Here is a 23,299-nt window from a genome sequence, read left to right on the forward strand (position 1 = left end):
GACACCGCTCTCCCTTGCTGCTTCCCCTCTTGCCCGGGCCCCGCCCCTGCGGCTGCTCCAGTCCCGCCCCGGAGCAGCAGGCGATGACCATTGGGCCCCGCCCTTCTTTCATTTGCATAGAGGGGTGGAGTCCGCCTCAGGCCCCGCCCCTCACGGGTGTGCGGCCGTGCGCGCGCTGTTGTGGCACGTGAGGGCGGCGCACGTGGGCCCGTTATGTAAAACACGGGGGCCGAAGGGGCGGGGAGGCACCTGAATGCTGCGCAGGCGCGCCGGCCGCCCACTGCCGCGCATGCGGAGTAACTCAGTGCGCAAGCGCGCGGGATGAGGGGCGGGGCCGAGTGGCGCTGGTTGCCCTCCTCTCGCGCCCCTCCCCCGGTCAGACGGCGGAGGTCTCGAGCGACAATGAAGCAGGAGCCGCAACAGCAGCAGCAGCCGCCGGCCCATCAGCCGCCCCCCGCCGGCGCCGGGGTGCCGGCCTTCCTCAGCAAGCTGTGGGCGCTGGTGGGCGAGGCGCCCAGCAACCAGCTTATCACCTGGAGCCAGGTGCGGCGACGCGAGCCTCGGCCGTTGGTCGCCCCGCCCCGGCCGTGTGCCCCCCGGCTGCGGGAGGCAGCTCCCCTCTGGCAGCGGCGGTGCGGGTCCGGGGGCAGCGGGGGCCGGGAGGGGAGCGGGGCCTTAGGGGGCTTCGGTGGGGCGGCGCGGGGCGGGAAATCCAGGCACTGGCGGGCGGGCCCCTAGCGGGAGGAGCGACCCCGGCGCGGTTATCCGGGGACCGCGTGCGGCTGGAAGTGACGAGCGCGGGTGGCGGCCCGGGGCCCGGGCCCTGCCGCCGGCTGCAGAGCCTGCCGGGGCGCGGCTGGGGCGGGGAGCCGCCGCGGGGCACGGGTTGGGGCTGGGGCTCGGGCGGCGCGGCCGGCGCCGGCACGCGGCGTGCGCTGACAACGAGAGGCACCTTCCGCCGCGGCTTCGCCGTCTCGTCTGTAGCGCCTGGAGTTGTGTAACGGCTGCGAATTGTGTAGCTAAAGAACAGCGGGAAGAAGGGAGAAGGGCGTATTTACATCCCTCCCCGCGGCCGCCCCGCTCCCCCATCCCATGCGGCCACGTGGGGTAGTAGTTGCCGCGCTCGGGCTGGGCCGGCCGCGGCCACCTGCTCGCGGTGTAATTGCGGGGCTGCCCCGCGCCCGGACCGTAGCGGCCTTTGTTCTGGTGGCCCGGATGTGTTGTGCACCTTCAGTCGACGGAGCCGGGCGGGCATCACCTCTGAGGGAAGTGTCTGAGTGCCTGGCAGGTTTGGGCGCGGGACGAGGGCTGCTGCTTTCAGTTGCCTGATGTCGTGGGTCTTGTAGTTAAACCTGTAGTTACCATTCTGATGCGTGTGTGCTTTACCGGGAACTTATTCTTAAAAAAAAAAATAAAAAAAAATCCCATTCTCGCACCGTGATGGTGTCTTCAAGTGCTGAGATAACAGTTTTCAGTTGAGTTTAGCTCATGCGGTGGCTCAGTACCCTGCAAAATGTTTTACTGACAGTTGGGCTTACCAGTAGCTTAAGCTTTGTTGAGGAGGGAACAGGTTCCCCAAAGAAGTTGTGGATGCCCAATCCCTGAAGATGTAAAGCTGGGTGTCTCCTGTCCAGGGTCAGCCTAATCTAGTGAGTGCCAACACTGCCTGCAGCAGGGGGTTGGAACTAGATGGTTTTTAAGGTTCCCTCTAACCTAACATTGTATGGTTGTATGCTGTCTACACTACAGCAGCTTTCCTTCTGTTTTTGTTTTTGTTTTTTTTCCTCCTCTGAAAGAAAGGTGCTGAGGCCAATGTGTTTTCTAGCTTTAAAAAGGCCTTTTTGCCACCTCATGCTCCATGGATGCTTCCCAAATTCATCATGTTTACCTCAAGTGAATATGCTAGGGACCATTGTTTGGTACTTTTATGTTATTTCCTCAATTGAAAATGGAGGCTGAATTTGAGATTCTGCAAGGCAGTTTATGGAAGGAAGGTATACTGATTGTAGTTTGTGCAATCAGCCTTTAGCAGTTTCTGTATGCATGAAGATATTGGGAGCCCTTCATATGCAGATGTTGGCATATTTGAAAAATATGCTGCCTCAGTGAAGAAAGAGTCCTGTTATTGTGGCATTTCATTGTTTTTTTTCTGTACAAATCCATATTTTTACACTGTGAGGATGAACACTGAAGCAAAACCAGCCAAATCTTGTCTTCCTGCATATATGTCTTAGTGCAGGCATGGGCAGCAGGAGTAACAAATGAAGTGCATAGATTGTTGTCTGCTGCTGTCAGTAACAACAGGACTTGAGAACGGTGTTCAGGTACACAGCAATGCTTCACTGAGTTAAAGCTAGGCCTTAGCGTCTGTTTACAGCATTGATGTAAGTGACTGTTGGGGCAACGAGGAACAATGGAAGTATCTTTCTAATTTTCTGCAAAAGGTTTGAAACTTTTCAAGCTGATAATGAAGTTAGGTGCTGCACAAAAGCTGTCTGCTGGCATTGCAGGTTGCTGTAGCACCACTTAAAACCTTCAGCTGGTGAGTTAGGTTATCTTAAAATGATCTGTTCTTACCCTTTCTTTTACTTCCTATTTTCTTTACACTGCCTATTTCTCAGTGGGAGATAGGCATGCGTTACTGGGAAGTTAAGAGGTTTTTCATTTGTTAGAAATAAGTTCCCATATCAGCAATCTTCACGTGGTCTCGTAGTTGGTTCTTTACACTTCTTTATTGGGGAGCATGCAGCTGATGGGGATAGGAAACAAGTGGAGCTTCTTGAATTGAAGGGCTCCTGAAAAGATGGAGCATAAGTACTGGCGTTTGACAAAGATTATAGGTGAGGTAAGAATATTGTGAATAGATTACAGATAAAACCTCTGCCAGTTTGAAGTCTCTAATTCTGATTCTGCCAATTACTTGTCCTTTAGTTAATGGAGCAAGATTATGGAAGAACAAAGAACGGAGGCTTCTATTTGTCTCGGTCTTTGGATATAATTTGAGGATCAGTTTATTGTGTAAAAGATTGATCCTCTCAGAGTTGGCATGCAGAAGGAGGGAATTATTGTCTTGAGTGCTTTTTGGTCATTTTGAAATCTTGTGGACAGGCTCAGCTTTTTGACAGCTCTATCTTGTCTAAGAGTCTTAACAAACCAGTCGTACTTTTATGCTGGGTAGCAAAAGGGATTTCAGCTGTGATTTGTTGGTTTTTTTGTCCTGTTTTGTTTTTGACCTTTCACAGTCTCTGCTGTATTTGTATTCCCTCTCAAGATTTTAAAGTTCATACCTACAAAATTTATGGCGTTGTGCTGTAATGAAACTGGTGCTTGTTGTTAAACTTGTCGTTAATTAATTTCTTGAGGAAGAGTGGAGAGAAGCAATGGGAATGTTCTCCTTTAGATATGGATGGCAAGTAATTGCTAGTGCTCTGTTGCAAAGCAACTGCAGTTATACGCTTTTGTTGTGGAAAACTGCAGACAAGCAGATCAGTTACGTACTGCATGCACAAAGGAAACATTCCTATGCAGTGATTAATTTTGCAAGCCCAGAGTGTGTTCTACAATAGTCTTAAGTAGCTTTATGTCTCTCATTTTAGAATGGCCAGAGTTTCTTGGTGTTGGATGAACAGAGATTTGCAAAAGAGATTCTGCCTAAGTACTTCAAGCACAACAACATGGCAAGCTTTGTCAGACAGCTAAACATGTGTAAGTTCTCCTATTTTGTTTGTGTCTGTCACAGTTAAAGATTCTGGATGCCTTTAGTTGTGTTATTTTCTTTTGAAGAGTTCCTCTGTGTTGTCGCATTTAGAGTACTGTGTATCCTCAAGACTGATAAAAGGACAGTTGGAACAATATAGTTTGAATTCCTTTGTGTGAGTTTTCAGATAGGAGTTTTTTCTTTTCTTTTTTTTTTTTAAAGATGGCTTCCGTAAAGTTGTCCATGTTGATTCTGGGATTGTCAAACTGGAGCGAGATGGTCTAGTTGAGTTTCAACACCCATATTTCAAGCAGGGTCGAGAGGACTTGTTGGAACACATTAAAAGGAAGGTTAGTGAAAACTCAGTATATAAACCAAGTAATTTTAGTAATTTTAAATGAACAGCAGAGTTCATGGCAAGTTTTAATTGTGGGATTGTAAGTCCAAGTTGATTTTGGTGCTCTCATGCAAGTTCTGATTTATTTAAAGTTATTTTAGGGGCTTTGACTAGACTGCTTTAGATAATTATTTCTCTCTCATAGTGAGTTTAACAGGCAGCAAAAATGAGTTATGCAAATAGAAGGTTCAACAGATGCATGTTAAGAGGCGCAACGTGCTTTAACTTTACCATTCCTAATGTAACAATTTATTTTTATGTACCTTGTTTCAGAACATAGCTACTGCAAGAAGTAAGCTTCCTACTCAGGAGAGCTGGAAGCAAATACATAAACATATTTGTTATACTGCTGTTACATTTCTAAAACTTGCTCTGCTGTTACTGAGAACTAGGTGAATAAGAGTAGCTATCAAGCAGAAATACAATTACTATGGTGAGAGAGAGATGCTTGTTAGCCTTGGGTTAATTTGAAGTAGTTCAGATGTAGAGCACTGTCTACTGTGCCTGGAGAATCTGAACATAAACAAACACTTATAACAAGTATGGGTGATATGGCATCTGTTGTAAGAAGTCTCTTCATTTCTGTATTTACGTATTTGATGCCGTGGTTTATTACTGATTTTTTAATTTGGTTATCAGCATTAGAGAGGTTATACTGGATCTTCAAAAGAAAATAGTAATTATCAGTGAGTAAAGGGAAGCGTTGTTTCTGACTTCTCATCTCTTAAAGGTTTCTTCTTCGAGACCTGAAGAAAACAAGATAAGCCAGGAAGATCTCTCCAAAATAATAAGTAGTGCTCAGAAAGTGGAGATTAAACAAGAGACTATTGAATCTCGATTGTCTGCCCTGAAAAGGTAAATGCTCTGTCAACAGCTGATCCCTAAAATGGAGTAATTCTGGTAATAGATATTGGAAAACAAATATGACATAAATGTAAGACCTAATTTTGATAGTGTTTGACTTGAACTATTGTTGTAAAAAGATGAATTTCAATGAAAGATTTGCATTGCAATTGAATATTTAAGTATGTATAAAAGTAATAGGCAAAATTGGTGTCTGAAGAACTGTCTCTGATAATTCCTTAATGCTGCTGAGGTGGAATATTCAACTAAGTTCTTAGCATACACCAAATAAGCTTATTTGCTGTGTTTAGTCTAAGGTAATTTGGTTCTTGCAAATTACTTAGACTTTCATACTACAATTACTGTTCTTACTCATTACTTTATTTTCCTCTTGCTGTCTTCATTCCTCAGTGCTGAAATTACAGGACAGTTAATCCTTATGAAAACTTGTTTGGAATTGTAACTTGGAAATTCATTAGTTACAACCACAGATATGTAGAATCTAAAATCCAAATTTAAATTGAGTATTTTTAGAATATTATTATTTCCTATTTAGTAATTATGTTTTGTTGTTAATAATATGAGCAGTGTGAGTCAGAAATACTTGAGTGTGTAGATAGAGTATGTAGATGAAGACAGGATTTATAGAGACAAGCTCTTGCACTGAAAGTCACAATACCTCAGTGGTACCTATTTCCAGGACTTCAAATTGAGAAAATAATTGCTTGCCTCTGTGGCAGATATAACTAGTAAGTTCAAGTTTTGAAAAATAAATGGTTTCATTCACTTGGCATCTTCAATTCTAATTACTGAAGTTTGAAGGGCAGACTTATTTTGATTAGGAAGGGTCTTTATTAGAAACTGGCCAGTCAGAGTAAAAAGGTTCCTGTTCACGCTATTGGGTCATATAATTTGTGTTGGAAGAAGCCTCAGGAGACCATCAGGTTCAAACCAAGCTCAGAGCAGGGCTGACTGGCTGAAATGACATTTTTTTTCTAACATCTGGACAGTTTGCGAAGATGTCTTTGACATCTAAGTTGTTCAGTGAGAATTAAATCATTTAAGTAAAACTGTATCTAAATCAGAAGAGCCAATCTTAGGAAGTGGGAAGATTGAGAAAGCTCAGAATCCCTGACTGCTGTTGTTGAATTTGTGATGGAACTGTCTTAAAACTGTTGGACATTTTAATCCTCAAAACTGCTACTAAGCTGCATCTTACTGCATATCAACAACTGTTTATGAAAACTGAGCTTAAAATTCCTTAAAAACATGAAACGCTGGTGGAGAGATTTTCATTCGTTGGCATACATCTTGAAAATTAAACTATGAAAGAGGGAAGGCTGGTATGTTGTTTTTTCTTGTGTGCTGAAGCTTTTGATATTCATTAGCTACTGATGAATGTGCTTTATGCTGGCAGCAACCACAAGGTTCATGGTAGCAAGGGTCACCTTATATCAGTTTTTATGCTGTCTTAGTTCTGGACTCTTGTGAGTACTGCCAAGGTTTGTAAACAGGCAAGGTTTGTAAGAGACAGTGTTTCAGGAAAACTGCTCTCTCTGCTATGCTCTTCACCTAGTGTACCCCTTTACTGGAATTAAAGGCAACCTATAGCTGTGTGTAAGACTTCAGCTTGTTCTACAAAGATCTGTTCAAGATGGATGTACAGTTTCTGATAGATGGCTTCCCTCCAGCAAGAAATGTGTGAGGGAGGGCAAATAGCTGTAATATAAATGACGAACTGCAGTATTTGCTACAGAACACTATTTTCAACTTAGTCACCACCATTAGCTATATGTTTTCACCAGTGAAAAACAAGTGCCTGCATGCTGTGCTCATAACAGTCTATACCAGAAGTGACCCACTGTTTCACTGCTGCTGTTTTGCTGTAATTGCTGGTAAGATGTTGCCCACACAGTCCATCTTTCATCAGCTTGAACAGATGGGAGTCACAAGGCACCAGATCCAGACTATACAGTAGGACAATGCAGCCAAAGCTGGCATTGTGCTTCGCAATCTTCAGGCTGCTGTGGAGCCTGGAGTTACCTTGTTACAGGAGGTTGCCTTCCCTGGCCTGACTCTGGAAGTTTGACCTTTCAAGCTTTATCAATGTCTTGATGCATCAGTCAGCACTGATGGTTCAGGTTCCTGGAAATCCAAAAGGATCACCCTTTTTCTATCCCAAAAGAGAGTGTACATCATTTTACTGGCTGAGAGCTGTGTCTTGAGATTTTTCTTTGATGGTAGATTCACATGTCGCCACTTCTTGGACAGCCATTTTGACTTCAGCTCATAATGGTGACACTACTCATCACTAGTAATGATGTGATCCAGAAACTGTCACTTTCAGACTCATAGGTACAGTAGGTCCTGACAAACTTTCATATAGTATTTTCTATTCCTTTGTAAGCATTCATGGCTCCCACCTGGCACAAGCTTTGAGATATTCCGGTGTTGCCACCATTGTTTTTGGTGCACTGAAGCTCATACTCAGTTCCATACTCAGCTCCTTGGTTGTAGTCTGCTGATTGGCATGGGTGAGCTGATGGATGGAGATGCTGTTCATTACCCAGAGCTGTGCATGGCTATCCAGAACACGGCACGTCTTCGTTACTGTCACCACCACTGAAGTGCACCACCCGCCACCTCACTGTGCTCACATCCACTGTTTGGTCTCCATATAAACATTCAGCAAGTGTCAGTGAATGTCAGTGGGTGCAGTTTTTTCCACATGGAAGAATTCAGTGACACACCATTGCTTCATATGCACTTTCATATCAGATGCCATTTTGTCAGACTTGCCCTTCTGGTGCCACCTGTTGCACAGCAACAAAATGAAACAGAATATTGGTGGGACGGTTCAGCATCTACTGCCATACCACCAACATCCTCTGATGTTGTGGATCAGTGTAATAAAATAGGAGGAATTACTTTCTGAGCAGCTCTCCTAGAATGAAAAGAAGGTAACTTTGTTGTTTGAAAGGGCACAAAGCACCTAATTCCAAAATGCTGAATTAGTATTAATATGTAGTGTATAATGCCTAACTTGGGGAAAATATGTTTTATGGAGTTTGGAAGTTCTCCTCAGGGTGCTTGTTGTGTTTGGTTCTCCATTTTGTAATTATTTCCAAGGATTGCTAAATGATTTTCTTCTTTTTGTACAATCAATAAAGCATTTCAAAAACCTTTATTGAAATGAACTACTCTTTAACAAAAATTAATAATATGAATACTTCAAAATTCAGTTTGATTTTTAAATTATCCTTTTCAACAGGGAAAATGAATCTCTTTGGAGGGAAGTGGCAGAACTGAGAGCAAAACACCTGAAACAACAGCAAGTTATTCGGAAGGTAAGGCTTCATTTAAACACACTCAGTGGGTGTTTCTGAAGTAGGAATGCTCTGTCTTACTCTCCTGGTGTCAGCTGGAATAGAGCTGATTTTCTTTGTAGTGTCTGTGATGCTATATTTTGGCTTGAGGAGAAAAGCATTGCTGATAACAGACCAGTGCTTTAGTTGGTGCTGAGCAGTGCTGTATAGCGTCAAGGACGTTTCAGCTTCTCCTAGTGCCCTGCCAGCAAGGGGGGCTGGGGATGCACAAGGAGCTGTGGAGGGGACAGAACCAGGAGAGCTGACTCAGACTGGCCAAAGGGATATCCTGTGTCATGTGGTGTTGTGCACAGCTATGAAACTGGAGCAGTTGGCTGGGAGGAGCAGCTAAAGATCAGGAGAAACTGGCTGGATGTTGGTTGGTGGGTAGTGAGCAATTTCTTTGAGCATCCCTCATTTTGTAAATATGTATGTGTGTATGTAGATGTGTATATGTTTTTGTCATTTTTGCTTTTCTGTCTATTTTGGAAATTCTTTTTACTTGAAATGAACTTTGCATTTCTGATGATATCAGACCAATAGATTATTGAATGGAAACCATTAATGACACATTAGCTTAGCTTGATGCTTAGATCTGTGATCTACCAAAACTGTTGTAAATTCAAAGAGTTTGCAGGTTCTTTTTTTCCTTCACGTATATTTACATAATAGCAATACTATAAGCTGCAAATAATTACTGTGTCTTTTTTCCATGTTGTTCAGGCCAGATGTATGCATTTAATTCTTAATATTAAAACATGCAGGAAGAGAGACTGAGATTTCAAGGGGAAAGGCAACTGATGAATACTGTCAACTGTATGGGTCCTTTTTTCTGGATTTATCAAGAGAACTTTTCACTAGGCCACAGTACTGATAGATACAGGTTACACATATGGTCAACATTCTTATGTTGCTTATAAGAATTTTTCTAATAGTTGAATTTAATGACTTTTTTTTTTTCCTCTATAGTAAATGAAGTATACAAATTTATTCTTAGTGCTTGCTATGTGAAAAAGATATCTCGGTGCCTTGAGAGAATTATGGAGCAATGTAACTAAGTATAACATTCTTTTCTTCATAGATTGTACAATTTATTGTTACCCTGGTGCAGAACAACCAACTAGTGAGCCTAAAACGCAAGAGGTAAGTGTGGTCTTGAAAAGTTGCTATCCACTCAATATATTGACATTTTTTTTCTTAAATGAAACGTAAGAATTAGCTCCTAGATGACGGATTTCCTTTTCTGTGATTTAGGCCTCTACTTCTGAACACTAATGGACCTACAAAGTCGAATGTATTTCAGCAAATTGTGAAAGAACCAGCAGACAATAATCATCATGTAAGTTTTACTTTATGCATCCCATTTGTTATGGTGAAGGAAGTAGCGAAGAGGGACAGACAGATTGTGTCTTTCTTACTGAGGATAAAAATGTTGAAGAGCTTTCAACTTTTAGAAGTGGTATGCCATATTTTCTTCAGAAGCAAATGTGTTGATAGTTGCCATTCACTTTTCAGTATAATCACATAGAAGCCACTTAACTACGTATAGCATCATGTGAAAATGCTGACAGCAGATGCTTTTAATAGTAGCACTGTTAAGGACATTGATGTTATGTTGTCTTCTTGAGTTAGGAGTCCCAGTACATGAACAGGAATCCACCTGCAAAGCAGCACCTACCCTGCAGAATCATGTTAAGTTCTTGTGCTGCTTGAATGTCCCACCATTGAAAGATGTATTCTGCTGTCCAAATAATTCTGGCTGGGGAAATTATTAGAACTATTAGCTTGGGACTAGAATTAATAGCTTTATAATGAAGTATAAATGCCAGATCATGACTAATAATAACTTTTTTTTAGTATTTTTAGTTCCTTTGTAGTCTTGCCTTTGTAGCTTTTTGTTGCTTTTGTTGTCTGACATTGGTAGTACTTTATTTGAATAGCTTTATTACTTGCCAAACATTTTTTTCTGTAACTGCTCTTTTCCAGCTTGCTCATTTATATATATTATTTATATATGTATATATATTTCTATCAAACATAGATCTGTACAAACTCATTGTAGTCTCCAAGGCATAGGAAAACCTTCTACCTCTTTAGAATTGTGGTATTGAAAGATACAGTGATAACTGTCAGAATGCTGAAGCTAATTGTCCTGTCCTCTCATTCTTACAAATTATTTTCAGGTACCTCTCAACAGAACTGAGGGCTTAAAACAAAGAGAACAAATTTCAGATGACATCATTATTTATGATGTTACTGAGGATGTGGCTGATGAGGAAAACACCATGGTTGATGAAGAAAATGCTCCCATTACACCAGAGACAAATGAAGATACCACTTCAGATTCTTCTAAGTAAGAAGTCTTTAGAAGTCTACATAGAAAGTGGCTTCCAAAACTGAATAGTATGCAGTAATTTCAAGTGTCTGGAGTACTCTTGCACATATAGGAGCATTATCTCTGAATTCACACTAGATTTCCTCTGGATTTGTTCCATGCAGTTGATTGGCTGTAGGAGGTTTTAATATGTTGATAGAAACTAGTGAGAAGTATTATTACACTCTTGTTAAATGTGCTGTTTGTCCAAAGACATCAGTTATGTCTACTTTTTGGTTGTGAAGACAGACAGCTATTCAATTTTAAGAACTTTGGGGTTTTTTTTTTTGTTTGTTTGTTTTGTACTCCAAAGTGTTTTGTGACTGCATGTTATCTTTTTGTACTGTAGAAGTAGTTCATCTTTTGCCTATGAGCAGAGGTTAAGATGCAGCTCTGTTCCTTGGTTGTGCAGTACTGATAGGACCTGTGTTATGCCACAACAAATAAAATGTAGAGGTTACTGTTTTATACTTGAATTAACACTTGTGTTTGTTGAACTGATGTCTGGGAATGCATTCTCTTCATAGAAAAGTTGAATTGAGATTAGGTTTCAGTAGGTAACACAACTACTTAAGGGTTAAGAAAACTGTGAAAATACGGAGATAACAAATGAAAACCATCTTGTTTTTCACGTTACCTTCTTTGTATACATAAGAAGCTTAATTAACTGTTACAGTGTTGACTGAGATCATTCATGTTACTGCTAATCCAGAGTTAAATTGTGTTCCACCAGCAAGATGCACACTGCGTGGTCTGTCTTGTTTGGTGGTCTTATGTGCTTTGTCCTACTTCATGCATAGTTCACATTTATGTGCAAGCTTGTACTTGTAATGCAAAAGCATCAGAATTCCTATATGCTCAGAGTAGTGCTGTTGTGACATAGCACAACAGTATTTACTGGCTGAGCTGCATTAACTGTATTGAGTGTTACTGTGCTATACCAGTGGAGAATAGGTATGTTTAGAATATCTGGCTGTATTTCCTGTTAAAATGCGGAAGGAAAATTAATTTCCATATTTTAGCTTGGCTGAAATGGAAAGTAACTAAAGCTACACATTTACAAATTTAAGAGTGTATCAAAAATTCATAATTTATTTGTCTTGTTTTACAGCTGCAGTCGTTCTCCTGATATCGTAATTGTGGAAGATGATAATGAGGAAGAATACGCCCCTGTAATTCAAGAGGATAAAAGCACAGAATCGGTTGCTGTCTCAGCTAATGATCCCCTCAGCCCTGTCAGTGACAGCACAAGTCCGCTCATGTCGAGTGCTGTACAGCTGAATAACCAGTCAACTTTAACTGCAGAAGACCCAGTCTCCATGATGGATTCCATACTCAATGAAAATGGAGTAATTTCACAGAATATAAATCTCCTTGGAAAGTAAGTAGCCTGTTTTTTAAGTATCACAAATTATTGTTTGAAGTCAAAAGAACCGAATAGTAACTCCTAGTTCTCCTAGTTGAGAACTTATTAGCTTTATTCTGGTAATGTAATTTGACAGTGAAATGTTACAGATAAACCATTTAAACTGGTGTTGATGTCAGGATTTATCTGCAAGGGTTCCTGCAGGTGGATTGGATTCTGTTAGAACAAGTGAGATGCAGTTGTATTTCTGCTCATGATAGTTGTAGTCTAATACTAATGTGATTTCTCTTTTGGAGTACCAGCCTTCCTTACTTGGCTTCTCCTCTGCAGAGTAAGGTTTAAGTCTTTCCCAGGAGTTTACTTGTAATGAAAGGCAGTCATCATAGTTCTGGTGGAAAATTTTTAGGTGATGTACTATATCTGTGTAAAACTTAACTGTGATTTTTTTTCTTCTTTCTTTTAATAGATGCAATATTACAATATTGTTTTTGTCTTCCAGAGTTGAACTTCTGGATTATCTTGACAGTATCGACTGCAGTTTAGAGGACTTCCAGGCCATGTTATCAGGACGACAATTCAGCATAGATCCAGATCTGCTGTTTGATGTAATTTTCATAGAATCATAAAATGGCTTGGGCTAGAAGGGTTTTTTAAAGATCATCTAGGTCCAACCACACCAGCTATGGACAAGGTTGCCATCCACTGGATCAGGCTCTCTGGGGCCCTGTCCAACCTGGCCTTCAATGCCTTCAGTTCTAGTGCCTCATTACTCCCTGAGTAAAAACTTTCTTAATACCTAATCAAAATTTCCCATTTTTTAGATTTAAACCTTTTCCCCTTGTCCTGACTATCAGGCCATGTAAAAAAAATTAGTCTCCCTTCTGTTTATTATAGAGCTCTTCTGAAGTATTGCAAAGCTACACTGAGGCCTCCCCAGAGCCTTCTGTTCTCCAGACTGGACAAGTCCAACTCTCCACCTTTGTAGGAGAAGTGCTCTGCTCCTCAGATTATCTCTGTGGTCCTCTGGACCTTTTCCACCAGTTCCATATTCTTCTTGTGCTGGGGGCCCCAGATCTTTATGCAGTACTCTTAAGTGTTGTAGAGCAGAGTGGTACAATTGCATCCCTTGCCTTGGTAGCAACCCTTTTTGATTCAGCTCAGGATACAGGTTGCAAGTGCGCACTGGCTCCTGTCAAGCTTTTCATCCACCAGAACAGAACTCCGAAGTCTTTCCAGTTTGTATGCATCTGGGATTGCCCTGACCCAAGTGCAACACCTCACACTTGGCCTTGCTGAATCTCTTTAAGTTGTTGTAGGCCCACTTCTCAGGCTTGTCCAAGCCTCTTCAGGTAGTATCATTTCCTTCTCTTTTATCAACTGCACCACACAGCTCTGCTGTAAGTAAACTAGCTGAAGATGAACTCCAGATAGATGACATCAATTGCTCTGCCTCTGTCTGATGCCATCATAGAGGGCCACCAGATTGCTCAGATCTGCCCTTGGGAAGACATGCTGGCTCTTCTGGATCTCCTCCTTGTCTCATGTACCTTAACAAAGCTTCCAGGACATTCTTGTCCACAATCTTCTTAGGCACAGACAAGACTCAACAGCCTGTAGTTGCCCGGATCTTTTCTCCCTTTCTTAAAAATGTAAGTGATATTTTTCTTTTTCTAGACCAGGACCCTGGCATGCATGTCATCCAGCCCCATGCTCTTGAACACGTTCACTCTCATCAGGTGGTCTCTGACTTGCTCTTATAGTTGGAAGAGTTTTGCTCCCTCCATCTCCTGTCCAGAGGCTCAGGGGCATGAGATGTGGGAAGACTGACTGCCAGAGTGAAGTCCAAGGCAGAGGACTTACTGAGTCTTTTCCATGTCTGTTATAGTCAGTTCTCCCTTCTCACTTACCAGAGGGGCTACGCTCTCCTTTGCCTATATTCTTCCCAGACCCCATGTCCCTGCTTCCACCTGTACATTTCTCATCTGTTAGTTTAACGAACAGGTTTTCAGCCATGCTGGTTTTCTGCCTCCTCTGCTTAATTTTTTACGCTTGGGATGGAGAGCACTTCTGCATTCAAAAAGGCATCCTTAAAGAGCTGGCTGCTCTGCTCTGCTCCTTTGTCTCTAAAGGATAGCTTCCTAGTGGATCTCATCCAGTAATTACTTAAACAGCTGAAATTTTGCTCTTTGGAAGTTAAAGGTTGTGACAATGCTCTTTGCTAGGCCCATGTTTCTCAAGATCATGAGCTCAACCAGGACATAGTCACTACAGCCCAGACTGCCTCCAATCTTAACCTCTTTAATAGGCTCATCTGAATTACTGAACACCGTGTCAAGCGATGCCTCAACTCTGGTCAGTTTGTCTAAATCAGGAATTTGTCCTCTGTGCTCCAGGAGTCTCCTGCATTGCTTGCAGCCTGCTGCGTTGCTTTCCCAGCAGACATCCAAGTAATTAAAATCCCCTATCAGGACGAGAGCCTGTGAGCATGATATTTCTTGTAGGTGGAGCAACAAGGCCTCATTGACAGGCTCCCCTTGCACAGGCAGTATGTGGTAGACCTTGACAGCCACATGTCCATTATTGTTCCTGTCCCTCATTTTTACCACAAGCTCTTGACCTGGTCATAACTGTTTGAGAGGTAGTTCTTCATGATCTATCAGCTTCTGAACAGAGAAGACGACTCATCCACTCCTCCTGCCCTGCCTGTCTCTTCAAAAAGCTTATAGCCCTCAGTCATAGCACAGTATTGTGTGATTTGTCCTACCATGTTTCCATGATAGCAATTAGGTGCTCATTTTTTTTAATTGCATCATTTTTTCTTCTCCTTATTTCCCATGCTAAGTACTCTGGTGTAGAGACACTTCAACTGGGCTATCAGCTGTGTTACCTTCTTACAGAAGCCTTCTCGATTGCCTTTGGGATGGATATTGAGGTTTTCTTGTGCTGCATCCTAAAGTGACAGTGTTCTCTGCCTTTTCTCTGTCACTCAAAAGCACATCTCCTCCCCCAGTCAAATTTAGCTTAAAGCTCTGCTAATCAGCCTAGGCAGTTTACTGCCCAGAATGTTCTTGCTGCACCTGCTCAGTTGCATCTGATAATAGCCTTATTCCTGATCTTTTCAACGCCCTCCCAAAGGGCATAAATCTCTTCTACTGTTTCAAAATATCCTTGTTGCAGCCTCATATGACCCAGCTTGAGTGATCAGGAGTGGATAGTAGTTCTCTGGCTTTATCAGACTTGGTAGCCTCTTGATGTCATGAATGTGTGCCCCCAGCAGCATCAAACCTGTTTGATGATCCACGTGACAAATGGGTGCCTCTCAGTAAGGAGTCCTGAATTACAAGCATTTTTATTTATTTATTTATTTATTCTTTTTTTTTTTTTCTTTTTTGTGACACTGGTTCTGACTTGGGTCTTTGGTGGATGGCTGCATTAAGTTGGTCCATTCCTGGGTCTGAACCCTTCTCATGCCCTCTCCAGCTGCAGAGCCTTGTATCTGTTGCTTAGGGGCACTTTGGTGGCAAGGTTAAAAAGTCCTTCTGTAAGTGAAGTTGAGAGTCCAGTTTCCCTTATTTTGTATGTTTCTGTGGTCTGTTTCCTCCAGTTTGGAAACTGGTTTAGCTTCTCCCTGCAAGGGCTTAAGACAGGGCAGTAGACTTGCTTGTGTCTCTCAGTAATATGATATGCCTCACTTTCTTTCCAGTTCCTACCTGGTGATTGCCTCATGCAGCCTGGTGGCTTGCTCCCATAGCACCATCTCTTCCCCTCAGGCCCTTGGGGAAATTTCAGAGTGTGGAAGGTCTGGACAGCTCTGTTGCTCCTTGGGAGGTCTGTCTGGGGGCATGTGTTAGCCCCAGATGGTTGTGACTCTCAAGTCTGGATTTCTGCCTCAACCTGTCTGTTGCAGCAAGTGGTCATCATGTTTATTTCAATAGAGTGGTGCTCGGTGCTGTGAGCAGCCTGTTGCCCTCCCTTTGCCAACTGCTGTGCGGTATCCTAACTGATGTGCCAGGTCTTGGTTGCTCGTGTTCCCAGGGGACTCACTCTCGTTAGGGATGTTATGCTGCTGTTTCTGGCTCTGCCCATGCCTCCTCAGCCACTCTCAAATGAGAACTGGCAGGCCCAGGTGGCTCTCACCTTGTCCAGGGTTCTCCTTTGCTTCGGGACTCCCCTTGCACACCATGATCCCTTAATCTACTGTAGAACATATCTGCACTGGAGCTGATTGCTGTGGAAAATGACCCAAATTTTCTGTTTATTTCAATATTTTTGTACTGTTTTGGTAATATATTGTGTGAATTGTTACAGTTTAAAATGACAAGATTTTTTTTGCCTTCCATTTAAAAAAGGAAAGTTATAAGTATTTGTGTATATGTTTATCTGGGGCATTGGTAAAACTGTAATACACAACTGCCCTCAGTGCATGGTGTAGTGATGACATTGATTTAAACTTTTGAGTAATGGCTTTTTTAGTGAAATAATGCTTGTATTTGTTGCTGCATGAACTCAAGATACTAATTAGATTAATAATCTTTCTTTGAAATAACCTAGCACGTTATCTGTCATCTTCTCTGTAAGTTTGTGCTAAAAAGGCTCTTCTATTACAAGTTTCTTTGACATTTCAAGTTATTTCTTAGGAGTGTTTATATGTTCTGAATTTCGGTTCAGGTTTATGTCAAGTAGAGTAATTTGGTTGGGAGGGATCTGTGCAGGTCATCTAGTCCAGCCCTCTTGTTCAAAGGCGAGCATGAAAGATCATGTTGCTCTGGGTCTTGTCAACATGAAGTCTGAACTCTCCAAAGGGAGTTTGCTTGGGTGCCTGCTCTGCTGCTTTGCTCTTTGTGAAGGATTTTCTTATGTCAGTGACAATTTTTCCTGCTGCAGCATGAAACTCTCACATCTTGTCCTATATCCAGCTCTCTGGAGTTTGTCATCTCAGTAACACTTCTTTAGTAATAGTAGAAAAGTGCACTTAACCACCCTTGTCTGCCCTCTGTAGACAAAGTAAGCCATGCTTCATCAGCCCATTGTATGTTTCATGCCCCCTAACCATTCTTCCAGACTTTGTAGTGTGAACATTCTCCTACTGGGAAACCTAAAACTGGTCATTCCCTGCAGCATGGTCATGCTGCTGGCTCTTGTGGGATGTTGTCTAGCAGGACTCCAATCTCTGAGGAGCCATTCCCTGTCCGTTTGGTCACTAACCTGGGTTGGTGCATGGGGTTATGGTGTCCTTGATACTTTTGTTTGTTGAACTTGACAGAGTAACTGTTAGCTCACTTTTTCAGCTTGCTGAGATCCCACTTAACACTAGCTCTGCTTTCCCTTGTGTTGTTGACTCTTTCCAGTTTGGTGTTTCTTGAAAACTTGTTTGGGGTTTGTTCCTCACTGTTGTACACAAATTTCTCGATGCAGCAAATCAAGAATTAGTCTGTATTCCTAAGATTGCAGCAAACAATGTTACTCCAAGTTAGATGTGCTTATAGTTATTTTCTTTGTGACTGAAGTTTTTGTGATTCCAAACAATGTAAACTCTAACATTTTCTATGCAAAAGTGGTAACTGCCTGTAAATAAACTTTAGTTGTGAATGGGGCTGAAAACATAGTTCAGGGATTTTTTCTCACACACACAGATGTGACATTCTTGTATTTTTAATAGGACATTGAGATACCTAAAGCTTGATATGTTTTGTCTTATTCAGCTTTTTACAAGCTCCGTACAGATGAATCCCACAGATCATATCCCTAATACCAAAGTAAGTCTTATATCCACTGCTCAATGTACTCAATAGTTGAGAGATGCAAACTTTTTTCATCCTTTACTTTTTTCTTTACGGATATAATTGCACTTTTTTCCATTCTTTTGATTTCAAGACTTTTGTAAGGATAGGAGAGCAGCAGGTGAATTCATCCTGCTTGTTAGGCTTTAAATAGGAAGGAGTAATTAGGAGCAAATAATGTCATTTGGAACTGTTAGGCCAACACCTGTGCATATTATTAGTCTTTTCTAATCTTTTTGTATTCTCTTAAATTTTAGAATTTGCAAAAAACTGTACTTAGTAGGTTTTCATGTGTGCTGTCTGGTGGGAAACATTAGAATATGCAGCAGAGCAACATACTGGCTCCTAGAGTTTGTCCTATTCATTTGTGAGCATTAGTTCTTGTTTGAGGAAGTCCATTTCCATTTCACATTTTTCTCTTCCAGGTGCTGTTAGTTCAAGTTACTGATATCAGTGCCTCTTCCACAGAATAGTAGGGGTTGGAAGGGACTGCTGGAGACCCTCTCTGTAAAAGCAGGTTCTCTAGAGTAGGTTGCACAAGAAAGTATCCAGGTAGGCTTTGAATATCTGCAGAGAAGGAGATTCCACAGTCTCTCTAGGTAGCCTGTTGTAGTGCTCTGTCACCCTCAAAGTAAAGAAGTTCTTTTTCATGTTCAGATGGACCTTGCTCTGTTCCAGTTTCTGCCTGTTGTCCTCTGTTCTGTCACTGGGTACCACTGAAAAGAGCCTGGCTCCATCCTCTTGACACTTAACCTTTAGATATTTATATAGATGTGTATCCCCTCTCCTCCAAGCTGAACAGTCCCTGGTCTCTCAGCTTTTCCTCTTAAGAGAGATGCTTCAGGCTTTTGATCATCTTTGTATCCTGCTGCTGGACTTTTCAGTTCTTTGTTCTTTAGTTCTTTCTTGAACTGAGCTCTGTACTCCAGATGTGACCTCATCAGGGCAGAGTAAAGGGGGAGGAGAACTTCCCTTGAGGCTACACTTTTAATATTTGCATAAGGATACTGTTAGACTTAGTGTCGATGTGAGCATGCTGCTGGCTTGTAGCCAACCTGTTGTCTGCCAGGACCCCCAGGTCATTTTCCACAGAGCTTCTCTCCAGCTTGTCATGCAGTTATACCTCTGTAGGTGCAGGATGCTACGCTTGCCCTAGTTGAACCTCGAAAGGTTCCTCTCCACTCAAGTGTACTCTGCAGCCTTTCCTGGTCTTGCTGAATGGCAGCACAGCCTTCTGGTGTGTCAGCCACTCCTTCCAGATTCGTATCATCAGCAAACTTACTTAGGGTGCATTCTATCCCTTCATTTAAGTCATTGATGAAGATGTTAAACAAGACCAAACCCAGTATTGATTTCTGGGGAACAGTGGTAGCAATGGTTCCCCAACTATACTGCTGCTGATCACAACCAATTACCAGTCCATCTCACTGTCTGTTCATCTTTGCCATGCATTCCAGGCTTATCCCTGAGGATGTTACAGGAGACAGTATCAAAAGCCTTACTAAAGTCAAGGTACACAACATCCACTGTTAGCTATTCAGTCACGTCATTAAAAAAGACTACCATGCTGGCCAAGGATGATTTCCCCTTGTTGAGCCCATGTTAACTACTCCTGATAGCATTCTTTTCTTCCTGTGGAGATGACATCCAGAATAAGACCCTTCTCAGCAAAGGGGAATTCTTCCTTTCTCCAGGCTCTCTCTTCCAGTGTCTAGGATGGCTGAGGACCAGGCATAGCAGTAAAGGCTGAAGCAAAGAAGGTGCTCAGTAACTGTGTTTTCAGTGTCCTCCATTTACCAGGACATCTGCCTCATTTGGCAGCAGGCCCACATTTTCCCTTGTCTTCCTTTTGCTATTGATATACTTAAAGAAGCTCTTCTTGTTGTCCTTAATCTTCCTAATTAGATTAGAATCTTCCTTTAATTCCAGCTGGGCCTTAGTCTTTCACACTGCATCCCTGCATGCCCTGACTGTGTTCCTGTATACCTTCCAAGTGGTCAGATCCTTTTTCCATGTTCTGTAGACTTTCATCTTCTGTTTGTGTTTTCCCATGAGCTCCTTGCTCATGCATGCAAGTCTCCTGCTGCTTTTACCCAGCTTCTTAATCTCAGGGTTGCAGTGATCTTGAGCTTGGAAGAAGTGGTGCTCTAATGTCATCAGGTTCTCTCCAAATGCTCTAACCTACAGAATGTCTCCAGGTAGATCCTTTCAGAGGTCTCCTGGAGGCCAGGATTGCAATCCTAATTATGACACTGTTGTTTCCACACGAGATCTTAATTCCACTATCTTATGGTTATTGCAGTCAAGGCTACTGCCAGTCTTCACATTCCCAACTAGTTCTTTGTAAGAACAAGGTCCAGCACTGCCCTTCTTACCTTTTCCACCACTTGTGTTAGAATCATCAGTGCTCTGCAGGAATCTGGACTGCGTGTGCCTGGCAGTGCTGCTTTTCCAGCAAATACCAGGGTGATTCAAGTCCCACCATGAGAACAGGTGCCTGTGACTGAGGGGCTCTTTTCAGCTTCTGTAAAGCCTCATCAACTTCCTCTAACTGATCAGGCAGCCTGCAGTAAACAGCTACTGTGGTGTCACCTATATTGGCATGCCTTTCTTACCTATAATAAGCTCTCAGCTCATTCATCATTTATCCCTAGGCAGAGCTTTAATACATTACAGTTCTCATATCGAGAGCAACTCCACCATGTCCCCTTGCTGGCCTGTCTTTTCTGCAAAGTACACAGGCGTCCATGAGCTGTCCTGCACATACTTTGAGATCACAGGCCTGTGACCCCACGCAGGTATCTTGTTCTTCCTCTGTATTCCCCATGCTGTGTGGCCTGGTATGTGGGTGCTTCAGAGAAGAAAAGGAGAGCTGAGAATGCTGGTTTCTCTAGAGGGATGCGAGAGAATCCCCCATAACTCTACACAACCTTGATGTGGCTGTTCTTCTGCCTCTTGTCATGGGAGACAGCTGAGGAATGTTTGTTATTGTTCTGGTTGGCCTGGCTTACTCTCCAATCAGTTGCAGTGTTGTGAGCCCTTTTGGACCTGTTCCCCAAGTCCTTCAGTCTAAAGCCTGCCTTCACAAATACTTTTTCAAAACAGTTGATGAGCTAAGTTCTGGTGTCATTGCAGTTGCGTTAAAGAGGCTTTGAGAGCATGTTTTTTAGATTTAACTTTATTTTCTAGATGGAGACGAAGGGAATAGAAACTACCAAGAATAATGCTGGCCCAGCTGCTTCACAGGAAACACAAGTTTCCAAACCTAAATCAGGTTAGTTGTAATAAGTGGTTTTTGGGTTTTTTTTTGTTTTGTTTTTTAATGGTGTAAGTGTTGAGCAGGTATTGTTCTCACTGTTGTTGTTTATCAGCATGACACAGGTGTAGACAAGCATTTAATGTATCTGCTTTTAAGGTTGCTTAATGGCACTGTACGAAACTGATGATTTGTGGGAGAATCAGAATAACTTTATACAGTAGTTCTTCAATGCTTTTAAAACAACCATACAGCTTTTTAAAAAAAAATTAATAATCTTTTAATAAATTGTAAGGTGTTACTTTTTTTTTTTTCATTCTACATTTAGAATGGCACGTTAACTGATAATGCATTGGGAAATTTTTTTTTTTCCCTTAGATAAACAACTCATACAGTATACTGCATTTCCACTGCTTGCATTCCTGGATGGGAACCCAGGCTCCACTGTTGAGAGCGGGAGCTCCGCAACTGAAACTCCTTCTGTGGACAAACCCCTGGAGGTGGATGAGCTCCTGGAGAGCAGCCTGGATCCTGAACCCACTCAGAGCAAGCTGGTGCGCTTGGAACCGCTAACAGAGGCAGAAGCAAGTGAGGCCACGCTGTTCTATTTATGTGAACTTGCTCCAGCACCCATGGACACAGACATGCCATTCTTGGATAACTAATGTAATGGGGACTATGTACATTGTTATGAAGAGGAACTATTTATTTAGAATATTGTTTGGTATGAGTTTTTTGTAAATCACTGTTTTATGTAACCAGATAGTGGGGAATCTGAAATATCCTACAAGCAATTATCTAGCTACAGTTAGACGAGCTGTTAGACACAGTTGGCAATACCAAGTTGGATTGTTACAGTACTGCTGTCAAATGCTTGGTATACTTATGCATATCTCTAAATACCTGAGGTAACCAAACACTTGTTAAGAGTAAGCTTCAGTTTATGGTTTCTTCCACTTCTGGTTTTACATATAATGATGATGACAACTAGTAGTGTATGGTTAGGGAGCACTGACTTTCTGTATCTTTTTTTTTCTATTTTCTACAATATTTTGTTTAATAAACATAAGGCTTTTTTGGGGTGGGGGGGACCAGGACCTGATGTTAGGCTTTTTTTTTCCCTGCTTGAACTGGGAACAAAGTGCCTGTACCTTGCTAAATCTTGGTTCTGCCTTACTTTCACTTCAGTGAAAGTGCTTATACATAGCACAAACTGGGGAAGAAGTTCTTTACAGCTGCCAGGCCCCCTGACTGCATGAGTACTTTAACTTGGACCATCTACTCTGATAAAATAAATGTTATGTAAGTAAGCGTGGTAGCTTAAGAGTTGTCTCTTATTCCCTGTGCCAAGCAGATGTGAATTTAACAGCTGTGTTTTTACTGTGCCAAACTTTTTTCTATGCACATTTATTAGAAATGAGGTTCATCTGCAAATCTTGAGATTTATAAAGATCCCAACAGCAGTCTAACTATTAGCCACTGTAGCAAACTAATTTATTTCAGTAGTATACAACATATTACTTTCCTCCTTTGGTTGCTTACAGACAACTGCTGCAGAGCCCACTTGTTCCTTTCTGCAGAAGCACTTCACCTCTATTCAAAATGTGTATTTACTGTAAGGCTTCCATCCTTATTCAAGTTGTTATTCCATCTTCATGATATAGTTGAAGAGAAGGTATATATGACCACTGTCAGTGTCATATAGGACAAGTTGACATTACAGTAATCAAATGATTTCACTGAGCATCTGATTTAGTGTAAGAAGTTCAACTGCAACTGAAGAATCCCTTTTTGCCCTCAGAGCTGTAGCTACAGAGGTTTGAGAGAAGCTTCAGAGTAAGATGTCCCAGTAGAGTGATAAACTACACTAAACTTGCTTATTGAGACACTGTGTGGGAGAAATGCCTTTATGATACTAGAAGCATATTAAATTCAACAGCAGAGGCATAGTCTGGCCTCTTCTAAGAGTAGCTGAATTTATGCTGACACAACTGACTCCTCACCTTCCTTTTTCCATGAAGGACCAGTTAGTTACAGGTTACAGGCACTACAGTGAAATACCAGTTAATTCTAATATCAGGAACTACTGTATTAAAACAAGCATTAAGGTATTTCACCTAAGCATTTAAAAAAAAAAAAAAAAAATACAACGCAGCTCAAATTATGCTCTGGTCCTGTTGTTTAAGTAGGAATGCAGTTACAAGTATAAAGCATTTTGGTG

General features: G+C 42.0%; 1 protein-coding gene and 1 long non-coding RNA gene across 3 annotated transcripts in view; one reads left to right on the plus strand and one right to left on the minus strand.

The window, feature by feature from the left end:
* The window catches only part of LOC128078164 (uncharacterized), a 231,379-nt gene that overhangs the window by 31,886 nt on the left and 176,194 nt on the right, over positions 1-23,299 (minus strand). The gene's annotated exons all lie outside the window — the stretch shown is intronic.
* On the plus strand, positions 259-22,388 carry HSF2 (heat shock transcription factor 2). Of its 2 annotated transcripts, XM_052677659.1 has the most exons (13): positions 259-543; positions 3,597-3,705; positions 3,920-4,047; positions 4,825-4,949; positions 8,209-8,284; positions 9,384-9,445; positions 9,557-9,641; positions 10,486-10,655; positions 11,788-12,057; positions 12,542-12,647; positions 17,745-17,798; positions 21,012-21,096; positions 21,457-22,388. In XM_052677659.1, the coding sequence occupies exons 1-13, from the start codon at positions 322-324 to the stop codon at positions 21,741-21,743; spliced, it is 1,779 nt and encodes a 592-aa protein (XP_052533619.1). In that variant the 5' UTR covers positions 259-321; the 3' UTR covers positions 21,744-22,388. The 2 variants fall into 2 exon arrangements, with proteins under 2 accessions (XP_052533619.1, XP_052533629.1); XM_052677669.1 differs by lacking the exon at positions 17,745-17,798 and having other exon boundaries at positions 261-543.

The sequence above is a fragment of the Tympanuchus pallidicinctus genome, unplaced genomic scaffold, assembly GCF_026119805.1.
Source record: "Tympanuchus pallidicinctus isolate F22 unplaced genomic scaffold, pur_lepc_1.0 scaffold1, whole genome shotgun sequence".
NCBI classification, from domain to species: Eukaryota; Metazoa; Chordata; class Aves; order Galliformes; family Phasianidae; genus Tympanuchus; species Tympanuchus pallidicinctus.

Coding starts and splice junctions, on each gene's coding strand:
- HSF2 (XM_052677659.1), top strand. CDS start 322: ATGAGGGGCGGGGCCGAGTGGCGCTGGTTGCCCTCCTCTCGCGCCCCT. Junction 544..3,596: donor AGCTTATCACCTGGAGCCAG/GTGCGGCGACGC, acceptor CTCTCATTTTAG/AATGGCCAGAGTTTCTTGGT. Junction 17,799..21,011: donor ATCATATCCCTAATACCAAA/GTAAGTCTTATA, acceptor TTTATTTTCTAG/ATGGAGACGAAGGGAATAGA.